At 27.4% G+C, this 25931-nt stretch overlaps 2 protein-coding genes, 2 long non-coding RNA genes and 2 other non-coding genes across 6 annotated transcripts; 5 read left to right on the top strand and 1 right to left on the bottom strand.

Moving 5' to 3' along the window:
- Window positions 1–2232: 2232 nt before the first annotated feature.
- LOC108485215 (uncharacterized) lies at window positions 2233–3352 on the top strand. The gene has a single exon (XM_017789055.2). The coding sequence runs from the start codon at window positions 2438–2440 to the stop codon at window positions 3068–3070; it is 633 nt and encodes a 210-aa protein (XP_017644544.1). The 5' UTR covers window positions 2233–2437; the 3' UTR covers window positions 3071–3352.
- Window positions 3353–3624: 272 nt separating this feature from the next.
- Window positions 3625–4263, bottom strand: LOC128295491 (uncharacterized). Its single transcript, XR_008285937.1, has 2 exons — window positions 4149–4263; window positions 3625–3887 (listed from the first exon to the last, which is right to left on the bottom strand). It is a non-coding gene; the product is annotated as an uncharacterized LOC128295491 (long non-coding RNA).
- Window positions 4264–8475: 4212 nt separating this feature from the next.
- Window positions 8476–9265, top strand: LOC128295626 (uncharacterized). The gene is made up of 2 exons (XR_008286182.1): window positions 8476–8684; window positions 8934–9265. It is a non-coding gene; the product is annotated as an uncharacterized LOC128295626 (long non-coding RNA).
- Window positions 9266–15661: 6396 nt separating this feature from the next.
- On the top strand, window positions 15662–17648 carry LOC108487075 (probable WRKY transcription factor 43). Its single transcript, XM_017791307.2, has 2 exons — window positions 15662–16034; window positions 17252–17648. The coding sequence occupies exons 1-2, from the start codon at window positions 15727–15729 to the stop codon at window positions 17427–17429; spliced, it is 486 nt and encodes a 161-aa protein (XP_017646796.1). The 5' UTR covers window positions 15662–15726; the 3' UTR covers window positions 17430–17648.
- A 7753-nt stretch (window positions 17649–25401) lies between these two features.
- Window positions 25402–25474, top strand: TRNAA-AGC (transfer RNA alanine (anticodon AGC)). The gene has a single exon. It is a non-coding gene; the product is annotated as a tRNA-Ala (tRNA).
- Window positions 25475–25504: 30 nt separating this feature from the next.
- On the top strand, window positions 25505–25644 carry LOC128295748 (small nucleolar RNA snoR74). The gene has a single exon (XR_008286306.1). It is a non-coding gene; the product is annotated as a small nucleolar RNA snoR74 (small nucleolar RNA).
- Window positions 25645–25931: the final 287 nt, after the last annotated feature.

Here is a 25931-nt window from a genome sequence, read left to right as displayed (position 1 = left end):
TCTACCCGTTAGATAGAGTGCAGGCAGATGCACCATTATCTCCAGCTGTTGATTTCAGTTGGTCAAAGCCACTGTTTGGTCAGATTAAGTGTAATGTTGATGCTGCCACTGTCGATAATGAGAATGCAACTAGTTGGGCCGCTATTGTTCGAGGGTTTTCAGGTTACTGGCTGCAATGGATGGACCGTAGTATTGCGGAGGTCATGGCTGCCAGGAAGGCTCTGTCATGGTTACCATCGCACGGTTTTGATAATGTGCTTGTTGAGACCGATTGTCTTAAAGTTTGGTATGCCTTGATAGGTCTAACTAATGATTTATCCGAATTTATATAATTGCTCAGGATTGTTCTTATATTCACACACAATTTCACTATGTGGGAGAATGATACCAATTTCCTTGAGTCTCTTTTGCTTTTTGACATTTCACTATGTGGACCGACTAACGAGTATGATTTTAGATTCGAATGTATGAAATAAATTTATTGGCTTGAGTTTAAATATCCTCTCCTTTTATTTTATTAATGAAACTCTTATCTTTCTAGTAAAAATCAAATTAATTTAAATAAACAAAACCAATCAAATAAAATAATTGTTGATAAATAATAAAGTTACTATGCTTAAGAAAATGTTACTAATATAATAAAATAAAATGAGTGATGAATTTAAAATTATAATAAAAAAATTGAAGTCAATTAAATTCAAAATCTTCATCTTTTTACTTTTATAATTTTCAAAAGCATTTTAGCAAAAACATCAAAATATGTTTTAATTTAAAATATGTCATAAGTTTTTATACTTTTTCATAAATTTGAAATTTAGTTTAATACTTTTTATTTTTAAGAATTTAATCTCTTTACTTTTTAAATTTTAAAATTCCAGTCCAACTATTAACACCGTTAAAATTATTTTGTTAAATTCAAGTTCATTACAATGCCATTTTTCTACTTGCTTGCTAGCAAGTGATTTTTTTATTTTAAAATGTTACATGAACAAATTTAACAAAAAAGAATTAGCATATTAGTAGTTTGACTTGAAATTTGAGATATGAAAAATTGTGAGACTAAATTATGGGAAATAGAAATATAGAGACTAAAATCTAAATTAATGAAGAGTATAAGGATCTAAGGAAAAATTTTAACCCATTTTTTCAAAAATTTCACCTAATTATTTCAATTTTATTTTCCAATAAAATATTTTTTAATGCTTTACCTTTTCAAGAAAATAAAACCAATCACCTCTATTTTTTTGAAACTATAGTACTTGAAAAAGTAAAAGTAAACTTTTTTCCTAAATATTTGCGTCAAATTTGAATGTTGAGTCGATATTATTGAACAATTTTACTTTAATATCACCTCGGCTCGAATAAAACTAAATTTTAAACTATAAAATGAGTAAGAATGGCTGTGGTTATAAAATTTTTATGTAAAAGTATGATTGATTTGCTTTATCGAACCTTACGTTATCTATCTCTTACAAATCAACGTGGGCAGCATTAAGAAAAAAACCTTGGACAAAAGATGACACATGAAATCTCGACAAGCTGTTTAAAAAGTTGTCTAATATACATATAACTAAGACAAACTAAGGGTTTAAGTCATTTGTCTCATATTGAGAATAATGGCCTGAAATTTGATTCATAAACTTGATTAGGGCATATTTAGTCAATCAGCAATGATTTTGTTCTTTAAATCCAATTAGTTGATGCAATAATTATTAAACCTTTTTCTCCTTAATTTAATGAAAAGAGGAATTGGAGGACAACTAGTAAAGTGATAATCTACATTATTGAAACCTAATATAAAAAGGATCTTTTTATTACTTAAACTATTAAGTATAGATTTTTTAAAGTTGAAATGTATCCCATTCCCAAAACCCTAGAACACAATATAATAAAAAAACAAACTTTCTTTTCATTATTTTGTGTATATGGTTCCCAATGTGAAAAACATCCAATCAAAAGTTAAACCCATATATTTCAAAAATTAAAAAAATTTCATGAAAAAAAAAGGAAAATTATATTTTCAAAATTAATTCATTTAATGATTTTAATTAAAATGTTGTTTGAATAAAATTAAATATTAAATTTAAGTTATAAAATATGTTTAGTATATGTACAAAATGAAGATTTAAGTAGACTTAAAATTTTTTAGTCGAATTTAAAGATTAAAAATTATAAATTATAGTAGACATTTATAAAAATATATATATATTAACTTTTTAAGTATTCACTGAAACTAGGGCAATAATTGATGATCATTTTTTTCATTCAACTTACATAATTAAGCCAACCGGTCTGATTTGATTTTTTTCAAACGCAATTGCAAGTTTTAAGGCTTTTTTGAGTCTCGAACCGCCCCCAAGAAACAACACCACCCTCTCTCTCTCTTTCTTCCCAATCCGAACACGCCCACCCACCCAATCCTTAGGTTTCTTCAACAATGGAGGTCAAAAAGAAAGGCAGAAAAGTCCACCCTTCTTCACCTTCTTCATCACCGCCGTCTTCATACAAAGACCGTAACTCGGTTTTCAAGCTTTTCCCGATGGCAATCCTAGCATTAGCCTCAACTTTACCACCACAAGACCAAGAAGTATTGGCTTACATGATAACAAGGTCCATTATTTTAACCCATCAACCCAAGAACAAGTGCAAGAAAGGTAATAACAAAGCCCCACTCTTTCAATGTGGGTGTTTTGAGTGTTACACCAGGTTTTGGCATAGGTGGGATTCTTCACCCAATAGGGACCTCATTCATCAAGTTATTGAAGCTTTTGAAGACCATTTGGTGCAAAATGAAGCAACCCCAAAGAAACAATGCAAAGCTTCAAGGAAGAAAGAGAAGGTAATAATGGTTAATAACATTTGTGAACCTAATGAAAGTGAAGGGATGGTGGAGACTGAAAGTAAGGGTAACGATGAAGTGGCTGAGGGAAAACTGGAAATGGAGGTGGCGGCCGCCGTAGCCGGTGGTGGGGGTGGGGTTAGCCATAAGGGTTTGGCCAGGAAGGTTTTACCAGATGTGGTAGGGTTATTCAACTCTCGTTTTTGGAGCCTGTGGGGTACTAGTATCTAGTGAAATTTTCTCTTCTTTTTTATTAATTTTCTCGATAAAATTTTGCTTCATTTTCTAGCTGTTTGGAATTAAAGATTCTCTCCAATGTCACATGAAAATTTATATTTTTTGGGTGTCTGTATGAGTCAGTCAAATCAGTTGCAGAGTTTAAGGGTCTAAAATTGGTAGTGAAAGCTTAATAGATTGTAGCTAAGAACATATATTGTGTAGCTTACCTGAACTATAAAAAATATTTTGATTAAATCACAATCTGCATTGCCTTAATTTCAATTTTAAACGAAATCTGTCATTTTTTTTCATTCTTTTGGGGCCTTTTTGAGTAAATTCTGGAAAACTCATTTCAGGAGAATACTCTTTCTTGTTTCTGGTTTTTGTGTAGTTTAGTATTAATAATTTAATTATTAATTTTTAAATCTTAATATAATTATTTGATATATACATAGTGAATGTTAACAAGTGTTTTTAATTAATATTTTAAAAATAAAAATATATAAATGAGATATACGATGAATTCTTAATTTCTAATGTAATAGCTCAATTTTGTCCGGTCCGAATTATAAACAAATAAAACAAAAATCAAGTTAAAATAAAAATAATAAAGTCTAATAGAAAAAAAAAGAGAGTCCATTTATAAAAACACTTCATGGCCCAGTGGCCCAACAAAATAAACTCTTTCTTTCAAAAAACTAAACCCTAGACTCCAGTTGCTACTCCTATGCCTTCGCCATGTCAGCACGAACACCGCCCGAGGTCTGCCACTATCTCACCAAAACAGTAAAGGTGTGCTTTCCACCACCATCGTTGACTCCACCGCCACCTGCAAAAAAGAAAATACAAGGTCAGAGATAAACACGCAAAGAACGAAATAAAGGGCGGTGAGTGAAACAATAAAAAAATAAAAACAAAATATATCATATTTGGCTATAAAAGCTATGGTCACCATGTAATCTGATTTTTACATAGAAATACTGAAAAAAATCGAAACAATAGAGAAAAAATCAAAGCTAGTTTATTTCTTTTCATTTTTATTTAAAAAAAAAAGAAAAAAGAAAAATTAAATAAAAATGGAAACTTTTACCTGTCTCTTGGTGTCGCACCGCTGTCGGAGGTCTCCTCCGATCACGAAAGCCATCAAACCCATTAGGGTGTCGTTTAGGCTTCGAAAATACAAAAAGGTGAGGCAAAAAAAGGTGAAAGTAAATTTTTTTTTTTAGGCATTTATCTTTAAATCTAGAACCTAGAGTTAAAAAAGGCAAAAAAAAAAAGAATTTTAAAAATTTTTCACTTTAATTCCACTTTAACTCCGATTTAATCCTTTATTTGTTTAATTTCAACCATTTATAGATTTTATATATATATGTATATTATTCTGCTTATTTATTTATTATCTCTTTACTTTCTTATATATTTAAACTCATATTGTTTACATTTCCTTTTAATTGTGCTTTTTTTTGCCCATTTATTATCAATGTCATTATTGTTTTATTTTTCTATTTTATCATTTTTATTGTTCTCACATTATTTATATTTACATTCGTCATTAAGTATCTTTCATTTTTATTTTTTATTTTTATTATTATGATGTGATTATTAATCTTATCATTATTATAATTACATTATTATTATAGTATTTCTTTATTTATTTATTATTTATCATTCTAATATTCTACCCACATAGCCATCTTATATTATCTCATTATCACTATATCATACATTATGTTTAAATATGTTTGTCCGTTTCATACTACGCGCTAATAAACTAAATACACATCATTTTAAGTGTTACATTAATTTTTATTCGATGCATAAAAAGGAGAATTTCAAAATCAAGGCAACATTCTTATTTAGGAGATTCGAGAAGTTATGCCCTAACTTATGGGGTTCGACTTTCTCTTTGAACTTAGATAACTGAACATCTCTTTTAAAACTAAAACATATGAGATTTAAATAGTCATTAAATGACAAGTTTATTTTCAAGGATTCGAGATGTTGTGTCCTAACTTATGGGATGTGTTCTTTTCGTTTTGGTTACCTTGATATAATGAGGCCTTTTACACTTGTTTTAATTTACTTAAGCGATTTTAATTAAAATATCATTATGCAAAGAGGGATCGTGTTTTAAATTCTCTTCAAATTTTCAATTCTCAACACTAAGACATCAAAGTAGTTAATTAGATACCAATTTTGGGTGTCACGAGGGTGCTAATCCTTCCTCGTGCGTAATTGACTCCTGAACCCATTCTGAATTCTTGTAGACCAAAAAACATTATTTTAGTAAATCAAACCTCTTATTAAAATGATCAAATTACGAGGTGATCTGATCACACCTCACGAAAGTAATTGGTGGCGACTCCCATTCTCGTTTTTTAAAATAAAAAATCGATTTCAAAAAAATTTCGTCACCTAAAAGTAAAAAAAACAAATCAAATAATAATTCATATTTTTGATAAATTTTTATTTCATATATCAATATTAAAAGGCTTGTTTAGTTTAGTTTTTGACATTCAATTTCCAAGCATTACAAAACAAAATATTTTTTCCCATCTAAAGTGCTTTTAGAAAGTAAAGCAAAAGTGGTGTTGATGTGATTTTGCTGTTGGCAAAAAATGTCTTTGAGTGTATTGTTATTCATCTAAAAAGAAGCAAATAAGTTTGCTATAGTTGGCTATTACAAAAAAAACTAGTTCAAGAACTTGTATAGATTACAACCAAACTTCATTCTGTGTTGGAGATTAAACTTGCCCATAAATTAAGTTACTTGTAATTGTATTAAAGTGTAAATATTTCAAAATTACTACTAAATATACACCAATTTAAATACAAACATACTATATGAATTTACATGATTAAATGAACAAATAAATTAAACTTTAAGAACTTTATCTTTTCCCAATTATTTTGATTGAGTACAATTTCCGATAATGCAAGTACACAAAATTTTTGAGCTTCAACCCTATTCTTCTTCATTGGGTGAAGAAGATGATTCAAAGAAACAAAGAATGCTTCTTTCTTTCCTTTTTTTCTTTTCTTTTCTTATTATTATTTTATACATTTTATAATAATTTAATTTAAAACTTTAATATTATTTTAAGAAAACATATTATCAACCGTCCACTACATTCTAAAATGGTATATCTACTATTATAGACTTTAGTTTAATTGTTATATAAGTCCTTAAGCTTTTGTCCAATTATAAATCTATAGTTACGAACTTTTATAATTAATTTAGTCATTGTCGAAACCCTTTTTTTTTAAAAAACGGGGAATCGACTTTTGAAAATGAAGATACGGAGTCACCACCAATCCTTTTTGTGGTGTGATTGGGCCACCTTATAAAACATTTAGGTCTCACGAATTTTGAGAAAATAGGCTCGAGTCGATTCACGTATGAGGAAGGATTAGCACCATAATACGCCCAAAATCGGTACTTCATTGATTAATTTATGTCTTAATGTCGAAAATTAAAGATTTGAAAATATTTTAAAGTATGATCATCCTTTTTGAAACATTTGAGTAAATTAAACATGAGTTAAAGACCATCTCGCTTCAAGGTAAAACGTCACGTCCAATACGGTAGGACATATCATTTTTGACCCCCGATTATGAGCTTGTCTTTTATTTAAAACATTCGAGCACTTTATTTTTTTAAGAAAAAGGTATTCGGATATTTAAATCAAACGTAAAGCCACAGACCAAGATATGGCAGGCATGATTTTTCGAATTTTAAAATACAGAACACTGCCTCCACTTTTCAAAACTTGGAGAAATTCAATAAGAAGGATATTCGAATGTTTGAATCGAACAAAAACCGAGACCCAATACGGTAGGGTACAATTTTCCGAGCTTCCAAATATCGAAAATTGCCATTGTTTAGGAGAAAATTTAAAGAATAAATTGATTAAGAAGGATATTCAAATACTTAAATCAAATAAAAAACGAAACCCAGTAAGGTAGGACACGTTTTTTTAAAACGATTAAGTATAGAAAATTACCTTTATTAAAAACTATTTGGGAACAAAACGTTGAATAAAATACTTAAATCGAATAAAAAACGAACCCAATACGGTAGGGCATGTTTTTTAAAACGATTAAGTATAGAAAATTGTTTTTATGTTAAAACAAGTTGAGAATACATTATGGAATAAAAGAACTAAAACGATTAAAATTTGGGGAGGAAAAAAATGATAAATAATGATGGATGACATAAAATGATAATATGAGAATCATGCTAACTCTATATTAATAAAAAAAATTAAAATGGAAACAACAATAGTCATAAATGTGATAATATAATAAACATGACAATAATAGCAATATATCAATAGTATTACTAAATATAATAATAATAGCAAAATTAAAATAATAACGATGCTAAGCTAACAATAATGATAAATAATAAATAATAAGTATAATAAACTATATTTAAAATAATTAACTCTTAATAAATAAATAAATAAATGAATATCATATAAAGATAATTTAAAAAAGTAACCCAAAATAATAATAATGTACAATAGTAGTAAAAAAGATAATAAAAATAATATAATGAGTTAATGAGTTTATCGCCAACTTGAAAGAGGTTCCAAGCAAAATACCCAAATAAAATATCAAGCTTTAAAATAAAATGAACAATAGGAAGATAGGAAATTTTTAAAGCATTAAACACTACTATAGGGTAACACCAAAACTTTTAAACAAATAATGGATATAAAACTTAAAAAACATAAATAAGTAATATTAAAACAGTATCATACGAATGAATTTTAAAATCAATGCCATAAAATAAATAATTTACATGGAATTAGACATGTATTAAAAATATAAAAAAATAATACAATAATACATAAATAAAATTCTAAAAAGATCAAGCAATATGCAGAGTGATATATATAACATTTAAGTAAACAATATGTGAAATGAATAAACCTAATATAAATAATATATAAAAAGGGTAATGATGATATACAAAAGTGTTTTGGGAAAAAAATATGCACATGAAAAAACAAAAACCACGAAATCAACAAAACAATACAAAATTATATGTTAAATAATATGTTCTTATTTTAAAAGGAAAAGAAACTTCATTGTAAGCATAACAAAACTAAAGGGATAATCTATAAATAAAACTAATCATTGAAATAAAATTACGGGCCGAAATAAAACGCGCACAAATAGTTGGGGATCAAAATTGAAAATGACCCAAATCACCAAAAACACTGTTCATGCGCGGACCAATTCGAAACAGTGCACAAACCTTTGGGGAGAAATGAAAGAAACATAATGGGAACAGATTAAAGGTAATGCAAAGTAGGAAGGACTGGCTGCGAAATTTACCCATTTAAGGGAGCATGCGCAGAACCAGCCTGCACAAAAGCTATTAAAATTAAGCCATTATTTTTGAAAAAAAAAACTAAAACCTATTGAAAACCCAAATCCACCTTTTTAAAACCCCTTTTCCTTTTAACAATCACCCCTTTGATTTTTTTTTAAAAGAACTTAAGAATTTTTTGAAATGTTCTCTCAACTCATGCACTCATTTTCTCCTCTTCATCAGACACCACCTCCGTCAAAGGTCCCATGTGCGATGGCCACCGACGACATGAGCACAACTCCGGTAAGACTTCTCTCTTTTATACTTTGTCTTTGTTTTGAATCCGAAAAAAAAGAAAAAGGAAAACAAACAGAAATAAATTACAGCAAAAGCTCACCTTCAAAAAAAATTCTTCTTAGTTGTTCTCTACTGATTTTGTGTTTCTTTTTGTATATCAAAAAACGTCCCCCCCTCCCCTTTTACAATGAAAAAATGAAGGCTTTATAGCCAAAATACAAATAGTTTCCTCTTATTTCTTTGCTCAAGTCGCAGGTATAATGGACGTGGGGCGTGGGTCGTACTTCACGCTAGTTGGCCGGACATGCGAGGTGGAGTGCGTGGTGGTGGAGAACGTGGGTAGTGGAAGCATGGAGGCAGTTGGAGGCTAGGGTCTTGGCTGAAAATGTTTTAGGGTTTGTGGGTTAGGGTTAAGTATTTAGGCTTCAAAATTGGGTCTATTTTTGGTCTTTGGGGTTTGTTTTTGGTTTAAAAATTTGGGCTTTAATGGTAAATGGGCCCGGGCAAAAATTGGTACCCACAGTCATTATACCTTAGTTAACTATCAATTCAATAAAATTAAAGGACTAAACCTTAATATATTTTAATATTAACCTTAGGGACTCGAACATCAAAAATAGGATTCCAAAACCGCATTTTCTGACACCACTGACATTTGGATTGTTACAAAAATAAATAGAAATGGAGAAATAGGAAAACATTTGAAAATAATTAAGGTTTTCTCCAAAATAAAAATGCAAAAATGAAATCACTTGGAAATGAATATGATTTTCTCCAAAATGAAAATGAAAATGAAAATGACTTGAAAAATGAATTTATGTTTTTCAAATTAAATAAAGTTCGAAAATGGAAATAAATCATTTGGTCATCATGAATCGTTGAATACGGAAATAATAAATATATTTTCTCATCAATTCTTTTACAGTAAAATCGTCATGATTTTAACAAAATTAGCATTTGGTTGAGAAAATTATTTAGTTGGAAATATATTGAAGTTTATTTTTTGGAAAGTAGAAAAATAAATATTAGGTTGGATCAAATTATAAAGTATCATGTTCAAAACTTGGGAAGTACTTGTAATTGGACCCGATATGAAAGAGGCCCAAAAACCCCTTAAGTGGGATGGCAAACCTTAATATTATGAACTAAGGTTGTTGCCTTTACACCCTAGTCGAACTAGAATTTTGTTTAACTAGTTGAAATAAACTTTTACAATTCAATAAGGATTCTACCTTCTCTCCCTATAAATAGATGACACTGGTATGACTATTTACATGACTTTAAGATAACGTTATTCTGCTTGAAAATTGAGAGATTTTTATTCTTTAATAATTAAATATATTTTCTGGAATAACAATTTTGTCAATTTCTAATTGAGAAATTTTTTTTTGTTTTCACATTAAAGAAAAGAAAACTATTTCTAGTTCTGTGTTTGATTCGAATTGTTCGAGCCCACATTTAAAGCAGTTCATCGTACGAGAACAGTAAAGAAGATCATTTGGTTGAAAGCCAGGAATGACAAGGATTCGTTTATCCAAAAACACAAGTACGATTTCAGTCTAGGATTTATTGCTATAAATATCACAAACCGGGTTGATTTTCAAAATTTTTATTTTCTGCTGTGCAAGAAAACCATTTTCAAACCGATTTTTTTCCAACAGTAAGAACTCCATTGTAGAAGTTGGGAAACTATCATACCAATGAGGTTTTATTATCACCTTATCCAACTTCCTTGAGAAGGACTCAACACTTCTTTCATTACATCAAGTGTAAAGGGGGCTAACATATGGATGGTTAGTCAACTCTAAGTTGTTCTAACAGTCAATAAACTCCAACATGTTTGGAGTAGTAAATTGTGAGCCATTAAAATTTAAGCTCCCTTTTGACTTAATGATTATGTTAACATCTCTAGCACTTAGCGAAAGGTTACCCTCAACTTTGATTTTCATCAAATTCAACCTTTTTCACAACATTCTCCTTTTACAATTATTGTTACTGTCATATGTAAAAGATAACTTATGTTAGTTGGTAAACTAAATTTAAAGTGTATAGTCCATAAAATCATGGTGAACAAGTGACTTGTGCTATGGTTATTTTGTTGTATAAAGCAAAAAGAGGAGATAACTTGTCTTAGTCATCGGAGCAAAATTGACTTTTGAGTAGAGATATAAATGTATTAATTAGGATTGAGAACACATTAGACTAGACCTAAGATGAATTAATCTTAAATTCATTTAATAATTAAGATTGAGAACACATTAGACTAGACCTAAGATGAATTAATCTTAAATTCATTTAAAGATCAATTCTCTTGATATGTTCATTGTTTGCTTGCCTTAATTCTAAGTAAGTGAATGAATTTATATGTATAAATTGTATACTTTGATGTATTGATAACCAATGCGTCTCAAAATAGTAAGCAAAATGTTGGTACATTGAATATATAACTTATGATATAGTTTCACTTATAGACAGTGTAACTATAACTTGAATAAAGAGTCATGAGTATCCTCTTAAAAGAATTATGTAGTTGATGTAAATGAAACCTAGCTAGTGGTCATATCATGGTGACTTAAATCATTCAATGAGTAAATAATTATTTATATCATGATATATATTGTAACACCTCCAAAATATATAGGGTTAAAAGTAATAATTAGCCAAGAAATGAGCCTTAGTTGTTACTCAAACAAAACGACGTAAATTTTTTTTATGTGGTCCAATGAATATTTGATATATGACCGATATAACGTCACAATGAGTTACCATCTGAAAATTAAAAATGTATATAAAAATCTAAAACTATATATATTTTATTTTTATTTTATTTTAAAAATATTATAGAAACTTTTTATGTGGTGAATGAATATTTTCATGATTTTTATTTTATTTATTTTATAAAAATTATTAAAACTTATTTTTATTTATAAATATTTTTATAAAACATTATAGAAGTATTTTAATTTTTTATTTAATTTCTATAATTTTTAAATTTTAACGTATATTTTATATTCTGATTTTTATTTATAAAATTATTTTATAAATTTTATTTTCTAATAATTGTTTTCGATTTTTATACATTTTAAATTTTGATGTCATTGTTGCCCTGCATCAAATATTATTGTGCAACGTAAAAAAAATTTAACATCATTTAGTTACAAAGTTCAATAATGAAAATCAAATATAGGTATTAAATAGATTTTTGAAAAATAAAGAAATAAATTTCTCATTAAAACTAAACTCAAATATTAAATAATAATTTTATAATTAAATTAATGGTTTATTAAATAAATTATAATAAATTCATCAAAAATTTAAAAACATTTAAAAAGTTTAGAAAAATTCCAATTGAATTGATTTTTAGCTCAACTCAATCGATTCATACCAATTCACAAATTAATCGATTCAATCTCATTTTTTGGATAATCAATTTCTAATTTAACCGATTGATTTAGTCCAATTCCGACAACCTTGTCAAATAGTACATTAACCCTTTTCTTTTTCTCTGTCATATATTAGGTTAGGTTGCTAAAGTCTAAGCTGACAAGGAGCATTACGTATATTTTCCCGATTCATATATTACTTTGAAAGTTAAAATATAGAATAATATCATCTGTCATCATCATTGCCTAACTTTGAAATAAGTCCTTTGATAGCTAATTTGGGTGAAACAAACAGTAAGTATCTCGCACCCAATTTTTCAACATCAACCACCAAACATTCAATTCTAAACTTGTCAATCTTAATTCTCTTCTTTTTCTCTTCTCTTTTCTTCTCTTTGACTTTATATTTTATATTAGGGATAATATAACTTTTGGAGATCATTTTTGTTCTTAAACTTGGATCCTATCAAGATTTGATGATATGATCAATATTTCTATAACAAAATTAGATCGAACGGGTCAAGAACTGACAGATATATTAATTTGAATAAATGGGTTAAATCAATTTACTCGAAAAATGTTTGAAATTAGTAAATATAAAAAATCGAGACAAAAACCGACAGTTGAACAAACTTAGTAAAATTTTTTTAAAGATTTTTAATTATTTATTTAATTATTGTTGGTTCGGTAGTCGAACTGGTTGAATTGAGCACCAGTGATTTGACCTGTTCAATCACTAATCTGGTTATTAAATTACTAAATTTGACACTCTATATTGTACCACATCATCATCAATTCGATTAATTTTTAAATAATGATGTGGCACAATCTCATAGTGCACATCATCGAACTTTTATATTTTTAAAATTCAAAAACTAAAATGGACCTAGTTATTAAGTTCAAGTGCCAAAATGGACCAAAAAAGTACAGCTACCAAAGTGAACCTAATTACTAAATTGAGTAACCAAAATTATATTATCCCTTTTATATTATGCTAAATTTTCCTCAATATTATGTGTTAATATTGGAATATGTCATAATCTTTTACTTTTATTAAATTTAACAATTTTTTAAATAATTTAAAAACAATTGTTGTAGGTTATAGTAATTATAAAATATTTCAATTTTTACTAGAATTTTAAAAAGTTTTACACTGCATTAAAAAAAGTTTCACACTTATTTAAATTTTATATAGTTGATATTTTAATAATAAAAATCATATTTAATGTTTTATTAATATAGATTAGAGTTGTTCATTGGTCGGATTAGGTTTAGGTTAGGCTTAAGTATGATATTAACACATTTTATGCTTACTCAAACCCAGCCTAATCCAAAATATGGGCCCAACATATTTCCCAAGTCCTCCCATATTTTAATATTTTTGAAAATTTTATATACGAGCAACTTAGCATTTTTTTTAAATATGTTTACATTATATTATTATATATTTTTATGTGTTATAAATTATATATTATAATATGTTACAAACTTAAAAAGAAGGATCAGGTCAGACCGAGTTTGGGTATAGAATGCTTGAACATGAGCTTAGCCCATATTTTAAGCAGACCTCATTTTTTTGGCATAATGTTTTTACCCAAAACCTTCTCATATATCGGGTTGATCTTCAGGCTTTGACGGATAACCTAGCCTACATGTTAAATTTTAAATAAATTAAAAATAACTAATTATTTTTTATGCAAAAACTTCAATATAAACTTATTCAAAACTTTAAGCGAATAATAATTATAATTATATAAAGATTACAAGATGGAAGGATTTTATTTTGAGTATGACACTCGAAAAGATATCATCTTTATCTTCCTAGTTTAAGCATGAAACGTGGAAATTGAAGATAATTTTGGAGATATCATTTTGGAAATTATATAAATTGCAAAGCTATAAAATGTAATATATATATATATATAATTAATTATTGACATTTCCAAAATATATAATTATTACATGAAAATTACTTTTTATTAGAATATAGGAAAAATTAATTAATTCTGGAGATAAGTAATTTAAAAGTTAAGTTTGAAAATAGGTTTGTGTGAAGGTTAGTATAAAATTCTGACCACTGAGCTTTTGGGATTAGGGAGGGGACAACAATATTTTTTTCTAACACCTTAATTCCTACGGGTGTGTTGAAGTCTGTTTGAATAATTTTTCTATTTTCCTTATTTTAATTTAATGTCAGACTTTCATGGATGTCAAGCTTAGTTTAATATTTTGACTAATACTTTTTCCATTTCATTTCTTATTATATTTAATTATAAGTTCTGTCGTGATGTTTTTCAAGGATTAAAAAAAAGAACCTTAATAAAATTGGCGAAAACTTAGCTCTAATATTTACAGGAAAGTATAAGCGTAAAAATGCTTAATATACTACTGAGATTGTTGAACATTTTCAGCTATATTTAATAGAGAAGAAGGAATTAATTAATTAATTAATTTTGAGCTATATTTAAATAAAATTTGTAAAATTAACAAGAAAATAAGAAGGTTAAAATATGTTGTTAGTCTCCATTACAAAATCTAAGATTTAATCCTTATATTTTACAAGTTAAAAATTTAATCCTCCTATTTTTACAATTTAAAATCCTAATCCAATTATTTTCAACTTAGTATCAAAACTTATCAACTTAGTATGTTTATTTTTGTTAATCATATAATACAATTTAATCAAAATTCTAAATTGATAAATTTTAATAGAAAATACTTACAAGAACTGATATTTTCAAAAATAAAAATTTTAACTTTTTCAAATATAGGAACTAAATCTCAAAATTTGTTAAAATACAGGGACTAACATCATAATTTAATCAAAATTAGAATTATTAGATTATTTTGTCCTAATATGGTGATGCTAAAGTCAAGTTTACGTAACGTTTACGACTCAACTTTGTCTCTTTGTAGAAGGAATAGCATTCATGCATGAACAATTAGCCTTCACTTCGGTCCATGCACTCAGTATAATTTCAGTCACTTTAATACGTTGGCCAATGGCCATTACGCCGCCCACCTTTTTTCCCCTAAATATTTCTGGGGTAAAGTGTATCTAAATTTTTTTTTAGTAATTTTATGTTTTAGTTACTTAACTTTAAAAAATTATAAAATAATTATTAAATTATTTAAATTTTTTTATTTATGTGATCACTAGACTATTAAATTTTTTTTTTAAAAAAGTCTCACTAGGTTTTAAGCAACGATTCAACAGTATGTTGGATCAGCACCCGTTGATAAGTAAAAAAGTATATATTAAATTTAAGTCGATTTAAAAATTAGTGTCAAAAATCGGAGAAGAAAGCTATTTAGATTTCGGTTCATAAATTTTTAACGTTTAAAGTTGTTTCATAAAATCAAAATTGAATTGTAGAAGAAAAGGGATGATAAAACTTTCGACTGATGCAAGTAATGCGAACAAAGAAGGCCATACAATAACGATTTTAACAGTCTAATGACTTAATAATTTAGTAATTTTTTGAAGTTTGAATGACCAAAACGTAAACTTACTAGTAATTTAGTGACCTTAGGTGTAGTTTACCCCTTAAAATAATCTCCTTTTTACCTATATACACACTTCCACCACCTTCTGAATTTCCAGTTTATATATATCTTCAGAAGAATAATAGCAGCTTAATTAGTTTTATTCATTTTTTCTTTCGATGGAGAATTACTCCATAGTTTTCTCCGATGGATCTTCATCTTCACCATCATCGTTAACCATGGCGAATCATCATCATCAACAACGAAGTTATTTGCAAAGCAACAATGGTGTAAATACATGTAAGAATATGGGTGCCTCCATTGACAAGAATGAAGGGGAAGTTGCAGGGAAGAAAGGTGACAAAAAAGAGGTGATGAAGAAGCACAAATATGCATTTCAAACAAGGAGTCATGTTGATATTCTTGATGATGGGTATCGTTGGAGGAAATATGGCCAAAAAACTGTTAAAAACAGCAAATTCCCAAGGTATTTTTATTATCTATATTTCATCAAATTCATCCATATATTATACTTAATTTAGAGATTTAGTCTGATTTAATGTTACGTCTTAAACTATATCACTAATATAGTATAATTTTTTTAAAATTTTAAATCATGTGAAACCGAGGAAATATATTTTAACCTAAAATATCATAATTTTTAATGTATTTATCATTTCAACTAAAACATTATTTAATTATTAAATTAATTTTTTATAAATATATTTATTATATAAATTTATTTTACTCACATTATAAGCCTGTCATAATCTCGTATTTATTTAAAAAATACAAACCAAATCATGAATTTAAGGAATTAATCTCTATATGTATTAGTTAAAAGAATTTATTAGTTAGCTGAATAGTCCAAATTTGAGGTTGAGCTAGATTGTTTAAGTGGTAAATTAGTTTTAGAAAATAACTATTTTGATTAGCATGATTTCACTCAAACCTGTTCTGTTGATGGACTAGGCTATTCGCTTAGACTCGAAGATTTACTCGAAAGTTAAAAGAGTTTGGGCAAAATATTAGGCTCGAAAAATGAGATTGAAAAAAAATTAGATCAATTTAAAATATGAGTCAAGCTCAAGCTTGAACATTCAATGCCTGAGCCCAGCTCGACTCGTTTTTTAAGTTTATAATACTTTATATTATGTTACTTTTATATATTATATAATTTTTAGGCTCATGTTTCATGTCAGGTTGGGTTCGGACAAGCATAAAAAATGTTAATATCATGCTTAGGCCCGGTCATGAACACCTCTAATTTTACTTAAAAATGGTTAGTTTAGAGTTTTTTTAAAAGAATTATACAATAGGAACCAATTGAATTTTTTAATCCTATTAATAACTTGAATTAAAACATTAGTAATAGTAAAAGATAAAATCATGACAAATTAATCAACAAGTGGTTCGGAGAAATTGTAAAGGACTTTTTACTTGGGCATTTGGATAGGTTTCATTATAATTGTCGGGAAAATTCCAACTTGAACATGATCAGGTTCAATTCGTAAAACGAATGATGACACTTTTGATTATGAAAAAAAAGTTATGACAAAATCTCAAATTAAATATAGTATAAAGACAAAAACCAACCTCTAGATCCTCTTTTTCAAGTAACATAGCTAAAAAAAAAAACCAATTTTCCATGAATAATCATCTCCATTTTGGTTGTGTTTTTTTTTTTTCTTTCTTGAATTGCAGAAGTTATTATAGGTGTACACATAAAGATTGCAATGTGAAGAAACAAGTGCAACGAAGTTCAAAAGATGATGAAATTGTGGTGACTACTTATGAAGGGATACACACCCATCCAGTGGAAAAATTATTTGAAAACTTTGAACACATCCTCAAACAGATCCAAACCTACAATCCTTTATAAATAATTCTCTTTTTAATTCATTATCCAACATTAGGACTTTCTCTGCATCTTTAGCTTGTAGTGTTATAAATGTCTACCATAATCTTCACCATGAAAATATTGAAGATATGCTTTTTATATATAGGTTAATTGCATGACACTGTACTCAAATTATGTCTCAAATTTTAAATTCATCCCGAACTTTAAAATATCATCAGAATATCAACATTGTATTAATCACATTCTTTCTTCAACTTTAAATAGCGCTATGTCATGTACTGAAATTGGTCTCTGCACATAAGATCCCAAGCTGGCATATGTAATGTTTAAGTTCATAACTAGATTTTCAAAATGATATGATTGATAAAATATTGATACTTAAAAACTTAATTATAACATTTTGAAATTTAAAAATTAATTTTAGAATTTAAGTACGTCGTAGAGAAAAGATTGTATGAAACTGTAATTCCACGTCATTCCTAACCATTTTCAATAGGAAAATGACAAATCAAATTTTTTCTCGTGATGATTTTTAGCTTTTTTTCTCCCCAAAAAAAAATCAAATCCAACTAAAAATGTTAAAAATCAGGAGGAAAAATCTGATTTATCATTTTTCTATTAAAGAAGAATAGAGATAACGTGAAATTATAGTTTCATACAACCCCTTTTGGTACGTAGCATGCAATAATGCTTTTATATATTTGTGTCATCTTTTTCTTTCTTGGTGCTTCATACTATCAAGATTCTCCTTATGAAAAATTGAATTTCCATCTTTGATTGAAATCTCAGCAATTATAGTATTAAAATAATGTGGACTCTATTACTAATTATTAATATTTATAATTCAAGAAATATTTAAAAGAAAAACATAATCATACGCCCTTTTATTAATTACGAATGTTTAATTTTGTGTGAATTGTAAAACACAATTGATTTCAATTACTTCATGAAAAATTAATAAAATATCATTAAAAATAATATAAACCTAAGTAACCAATAAAATGAAAAACAAAAGAGATAAATGCATTTCATGTTATAAATAGTTTATTAAAGTTTTAACATGTCTTGATGTTGGTAAAATTAGTAATTTTTTTGATGAATTATAAGAAGATGGTAAAACCCTAACAGCAACGCAACTAGCATGACTCGAATTTAAGTTACACTTGGAGCGATGAACACTCTAACCATCATACCATCACACAAAGTTCTTCATAAAATTAATATTATTCTTAAATGTTTACATTGAGACGGTTTTATTTAAATCTTTTTGCTTCAATTCATTTTAATTTTCTCTATATCACTATTATTAGTGTATAATTTTTTTCAAATATTTAAAATAATGTTTCTATATTTGCTACATTAAAAGTTTAATAAATCCTTTATTAAATAATTACACATCTCTATTAAATTTATGTGATTTAAACAAGACTTTTCAAAATATTATAAAATTGATAATAACATTTTTACTGATAAAAATTAAAATAAAACATATAATATGCTAATTTTTTTCATGTCTTGTATGTTTTTATTGAATTATAAATCTATACATAAAATTGTATAAAATTAATTAATAATAATAAATACAATCAATTCGTAGATGGCACAAGTAAAAAATTAATGTGTACGTATGTAGATGCACGAGTAAGAAACTACTGTATAGCTATGCATGTTTTACTCCCTATATTTTGGCTTTGCATTAGACATTCAATGCGTCATATTTTTGGTATTTAACCATTTCTTTTTAATTCTGAGCAGCACTAGTTTCTTTTTGGCTAAAATTCTAAGTAGAACCTTCAAATTTTCTATTTTGTTAGATAAGTCATTATACTTTTATTTACCCAAATAAGCCTTAAACTTTAATTTATACCCAAATAAATCTTTTAACTTTTATTTAACCCAAATAGGGCTTATTTATGTACAAAAAAAGTATAGAGCTAATTTGATAAAAGTAAACTAGTTGAAGGACCATTTTAAGAGGTTAGCCTTTTTTTTTCCCTCTGTTTATAAGATAGTTAATGTCCATGGAATCTGGACTGCCAGATGGAGCTGCTTGTTCTTTCGACAAATCAGTTTACAATGTCCAAAACCTAATCTCAGACAATGACATTAGTAGTTGTTTTTTATTATATATTTTGAATATTCCATCTATATATTAAAATCGTATGATATATATTCTTCTATATACTTTTATATATTAAGTTTGAAGTTAGATCACGAATTAATCATGTACTAATTCAATTTAAAAATTATTAAAAGATTAAAATAATAAAATAATATGAGAGTCTAAAATTGCAATAAACCCACTTTATTTGGGGGACTAGGGCCTTACCCAACTCTTTATTCACTATTTATCAGATTCCAATTCAATTATTAAATAGTTCCTTCCTAACTTTTAAATAAAAAAAAATAACGCACTTTAATACATTCAACTCATGTCCTCTAATACTAACAACAATTTCAATATTAATTGAGCTAAAACTCAATAAATATAAAATCTATATACTTATATATAAAAGAATGGGTCCAAAGGGCCTGCCTTCTTTAACAAGTGTCCAGATATTGGGTGTTCTCCTTTTTTACATTATGTTAAGAATGGTTAAATTATAATTTTGCTTTCTCTATCTTTTTTTTTTAGGTATATTTTCCCTCTCTTTTTTCTTTTTGCATTTTATCAATGTCGTTAAATTTAAGTTTTGGTTCCTCTAATATGTTTAAATTTGATATCTAATCTTTATATTTTAATTTTTAATATAAATTGGTCGTTATATTTCTATAGTGTTATTAATTCATTCAAATAGTAACTTTTCAGTTAAAACATTGCATTGTCATATATAATTTAAAAACCCCAAAAGTTTTAAATACTAACACGTGGTTCTTTGTTTCTTTTAGGTTTATGTTGGTTTTACACTACTTTTTTGTAATTTTAGAAAAATGATTAAATTTTGATTTTGATTTTCTATTAATTTCTAATAAAATTTGGTCCATGTATTTTTATAATGTTATTAATTAATCCAAATAATTAATATCATTAATTTTTATAAGTATAATTAGAGTATATTTTAACTTTCAAATTTGCATTCCGTAATTTGACACAAATAAATAATCAACCTAATACAAAGTAAGAGAATCATACTAGTTATAATAAATAACTTTGAACAACATAACTATTTAACTCCAAGATAAAATTGTGTATTTAAGTATATGTTGTCTTTTTTGTAGTAAGTATTTATAAAAGATTTTCATAGTGAATAATGTATAACTGATATTGTACAGGCCAATTTTGAACTCAATACCCCTGAACCCATTTACATTTTTACAAACTCATTTATAACTTCAGCCCATAAAACCCGAATGGCCCACTAAAGTATCAGCCAACCCCATGACCCATTTACAACATAAACCATTAACCCAAACCTTAACTGTTAATAGCCCAAATAATACCCAAACACATGAGGCCCAAACCTTTGACCCAAATTCTGACTTAGGGTTTCAGTTTCTGAAACCCTAAACATGTCTAGCGCCACAACCACCCCCACCTACCCTCTGCACCCCATGCCCTCTGCCACCGGTCACTTTCACCAGCTCTACAGCACCATGCCCTTTCACCTACAAGGTCAAGCAAACACACAATGTAAAGGCTGTAAAAGCCATGAAAATCAATGTAAAAAGATCGGTCATTTGAGGGAATAACAATACCAGCAATCAATTCAAACAACAAATAGCATAAATCAAATATAAAAAGCAGAGCAAAGTACAAAAAGAAAACAAGGAACGAAAACATAAATCAAAAGGTGATTCGTTTTTTCATTTTTCTTTATTATTTTCTCAAACATGTTCTTTTTTTTTCTCTTCATTTCTAACAAATATACATATATATTCGGAAATAAAAAAACAACAAAAAAATATAATTTTTTACCTCTCCGGCCACCGTGTGCGGCCCCCTAGCCGGATTTCTCCCCTCCCTCCTCTTCTCCCTTTCTTTTTTTTTCTTTTTTTCCAAACCCCGGCTCAAAATGATTTTTTAAAAAAAAATTTGACTTTTATAGGGGACCAAAACGCACCGTTTTGGTCCCTCCGTTTAAGCCCAAAAACGATGTCGTTTTGGACCCCGGGTCGGGTCGACCCGACCCGCTCCGACAGGATCCGCGTTTTTTAAAACAGAAGGGTTATTTGCGCAATCGGCCCTTCCTCTTTTTCAACGTTTTACAATCAAGCTTTTATATTTTAATTTGGCCCCAGAATTTTGGCCATTTTTTAATTTGGTCCCTCCGTGCTGCACAGCATTTTGGTGTAAGAGAATATTTTCTGTTTTAGCCCTCCTAAATTATTCGCGCGTGACATTTTGGTCCTTCCCTGCTATTTTATTTCTATTTTTGCCCCAGAATTAGATCCTTTATTCTATTTAGTCCTTCTTGTTAGTTTATTGTTTTATTTTCAAATTTCTTGCTTTCATTTTCTGATATTTACCATTATTAATTATAGTTTTATATATATTTATTTTATTTACTGTATTTACTATATATAATAGCGTATATATTTCATGTACATATATGTAGATATATTTCATATATTTATATGTATATTATGTATGTAGCATCATTATTATTTTTATGTGTATAGATTGTGTAAATATTTTAATATTTTGTTATATATATTTTTCATATATTGTATACTTGTGTTCTTAATATTATATTTTATGTATTATTATGTATATTTTAGTATATACTTATATTTGTGAAATGTTATCAATAGTTTATTATTATTAGTTTCAAAATGTATGTATTGTATTTATATTTTAATATTACGCTATATATGTTTTTGTATTATGTATATATATATTTTAAATATTATATATATTAAGTATTTCTAGCGATATTACTATATACGTATATATTTTTATCGCATAAACATTTTTATTTATATATATATATATATAAACATTTTATTTATATATATATCGCATATGTTTTATATCGTTTATTTTCCTTATCTATTTTACTATAGCTATATGTTTTATTATTTCATGAACGTGTCTTTATATCATCTTTATTATTATTAATCTTAATACATGTTTTATATATGTATATGATATGTATAATTTAATATTATAGTGTATGTACGTATTCATATTATAGTGTTTTTAGTTACATATTTTTAATTATATTATTTTATTATTTTGCTATTATTAGTATTAGTTTTAGTTTCAATAAGTATTCTAATATGCACATATATATATACTCTAGTATCATAGTTGTATACTTTTATACGGTCTTATGTACATATATTTTACGCATTTTTATATACATTTTAACATCATATATGTATATGCATTTTTGCTATATTAGTTAGTCTTTTCTCTATTTCATATATATATTTCAAATACTATGTATAGTATATTTATGACTTCATTACTATATATTTTATGCACCCACTGTTAATATTATAGTTGTGTATATATATCCGTTGTTTTTATTTCATGTTTAAAATTATCATCATTTACGTTAATATCACATGCATAATTATTTGTTTTAATATTATTATCATATTTATTATTTGTTTTAATATATACCGGCATTTTTATTCATTTCTATTTCGTATCAATTTGTTTTGGCATTATTTCTAAAATTTTATTTCTGTTTTCCGATTAATTTCAATGCATAAGGCAACATATCAGCTTAACACCAAGTCGTCGATTTCATTGCTATGTTGGGTGAACATCAATCGACTCGTGTTAAAACGGTATATCCTTCTTAAAAATCAAAAATTGAAAGTTCTCGTCTTTTAAATTGGATCACGATTAGAATTTAAATTGAACTCGTATTTTTGAAAATCAAGACAACACATGTTTATACGATACCAATTTTGGGCGTCGCGAGGGTGCTAATACCTTCCTCGCGCGTAGCCGACTCCCGAGCCCTACTTTTTCTCTGGATTTCGACGTAGACCCAAATTCATCCTTCTTTTGTTTTAAAAAAATAGATCTAATAGGTGTCCGATCACACCTATGAAAAAGGATCGGTGGCGACTTCCGGTTTATTTTAAAATCAAATTTCAATTTCCAAGTTTTTATAAATCGCCACAATTAGCGATCAAGTAATTATTTACGTCGCTACAGATATCATCTTTGACTTTTTAATCACTTCAATTCCGTCATAATCTCTTATCAAACCATAAACCCTAGCTTTCCAATGATAATAGGATTAAATCCATTTTTTTATTCATCGTTAATAGTGATAATTAATTTTTTATCATAGATATTCTTTAAAAAGGTGAACGATTAGTTATGAAATATGTTCCATTCCCATGAATAGAGATTGAATCCCCTACCACAAAATTAAGAGATGAGGTGAACAACCATTTATTTTCTAATCATTTATTTATTTTCTTTAATGAGTCATTATAATACACGTTAAAAAGTAAATTAATACCACTAATATACATATAGTTATTTACTCTCTAAACATTTAATTCTTAAAATAAATAGGTAAAATTTTGAACTGAAATAACATTCAACATTAAAAAATATTGAATTATCACCAAGAGATAGAAGTCAAAAATTTTGTTTAGGGGTCAAGATAAAATTATAAAATTTGGGGGCCTAAACTAAAATTTTTGTCTTAAAAATGCTTAAATTAAATTATTAGATTTTCGAAAGGGCTAAAATTATAAATTTTCTATTTAATCAAAGGTTAAAAAAGACTAAATTTAATTTATTAATTTTGGTTTGTCTCAGTAGAGTCTTTCAGTGGCATGTTTCGATCCCCTTCCCCATTATTTAAAAAAAACAAGCCACTGATTCAGATACAAGATACTATTATTACCGCCTGGACAATTAGACACTCAATCTGTAATCGCAATGGTCCAATTGCAAGAGCGGAGCTTTTTACTAACTAAGCTATATCCCTTAGCCAAGTGGAGCATGCATGAAGGAGTCAGATGCTTCTTATATTCTTTTCCTTGGCGCCAAAGAGTGGCCAATCGTCATCCGTTTTACGATCCAAGCATAATTCTATTCAGGTCGGGGGTGATATTCAAGTAAAGTACTCTTAATAATAATGATTCTAGGATTCAAACTTGGTCCAAATATTTAGAAAAAAAATCCACTTCCACTTCTTCTAACTACTTGTACATCTTTAACATATATAAAAACTAAATACATAGTTTATTGTAGCTAGGCACCATAGAAAAAAAAAAAGGAAGGGGAGAGAGAAAAATGGAAAGAAAGAATGTCAAATTTTAGGTTTGGTCCTTTTATTATATTCATATTTGAGATTTAGCCCTTATATTTAATTTGACATAATGTGTTGATTTACTTTTACAATATAATTAGTTAGCCAAATAACTAACATGGTTTATAGTTTTAGTTCAAATGCTCAAGTGGATTTTAAATTTTTTTTGTTAGTATGATTAGTTAGAAGATGATTAAGCCTTGATGTAGTTAGGAGAGGTTTTTTAATAAAAGACCCATGTCATTATGTTAATTAGAATAATTAAAAGTGCTAGCTATTTGGAATAACCAATTATATAATAAAAATAGAAGGATCAAATTATGTCAAAATTAAAGTAGAAGAATTTAATTCTAAATTTAAGCATAATAAAGGACCAACACTATAACTTGACCAAGAAAGAAAAGAGAAAAAGGACAGAAAAATAAATAAAGATAAAAATAAAAGAAATTAGTTTTAAGGTATTGTATATTTATAAACTATGTATTTAAATTGTTTTCTATGCTATATTTAGAAAAAAAATGATAATTTCTATTTACGTGCTAATTTTCATGATTAAAACTCTATAATAAAATAATAATATTTTAGAACTTAAAAGATATTATTTATTAAATTTTAATTTAAAATGATTAAAACTGTAGATGCGGGGAGTTAAAAAACTAGTATTTTGTAAGAAAAGAGAAAATATAACCTATCGTTGCGGTCTTGAAGTTTCCGTTTTCTGTATTTAGTTGTTTTCTATTTCTATTGCATTGCGTACCCAACAAGGGGATGTAGCTCAGATGGTAGAGCGCTCGCTTAGCATGCGAGAGGTACGGGGATCGATACCCCGCATCTCCACAATTTTGAAATTAAACTAAACCTGATGGACGAAAAGCAGGGGCCTGTTTTCTTTATCATGAACCGGTCTCTCGTAAACCTCAGGGATATTGGAGTGATCCATTGTTCTTGGGTGAACCACAGCACTATTCCCTGTGGCTATTTGTGGTTCAGTAAATGATGGAACAATTATATAGATTTTTCTAATTTACTAAATAGTTGTCAAAAGTTATTTTTGTCAATTTTATTTTTATTATAAAATTAAATTTATGATAATTACTAAGGTATTGGATACTGATTAATTTAAATTATTCCAATCTTTTATATGCAATATTTAAAATAAAATAAAAATATTCATTGAATTTTAGTTCGATTGGCATCAATATTATTTTTAGAGTAGGAGGTCATGAATTCGAGTGTGTTAAAGCGCATTATCCTCCTATTTAAGGGGCAATGGGTAATTCTAGGCATTGTATAA

The sequence above is a fragment of the Gossypium arboreum genome, chromosome 7 (assembly GCF_025698485.1).
Source record: "Gossypium arboreum isolate Shixiya-1 chromosome 7, ASM2569848v2, whole genome shotgun sequence".
Taxonomy (NCBI): Eukaryota; Viridiplantae; Streptophyta; class Magnoliopsida; order Malvales; family Malvaceae; genus Gossypium; species Gossypium arboreum.
The sequence above is the reverse complement of the archived record's forward strand: the minus strand, read 5'-3'. Positions and strand labels throughout refer to the sequence as shown.

Coding starts and splice junctions, on each gene's coding strand:
- LOC108485215 (XM_017789055.2), top strand. CDS start 2,438: ATGGAGGTCAAAAAGAAAGGCAGAAAAGTCCACCCTTCTTCACCTTCT.
- LOC108487075 (XM_017791307.2), top strand. CDS start 15,727: ATGGAGAATTACTCCATAGTTTTCTCCGATGGATCTTCATCTTCACCA. Junction 16,035..17,251: donor AAAAACAGCAAATTCCCAAG/GTATTTTTATTA, acceptor CTTGAATTGCAG/AAGTTATTATAGGTGTACAC.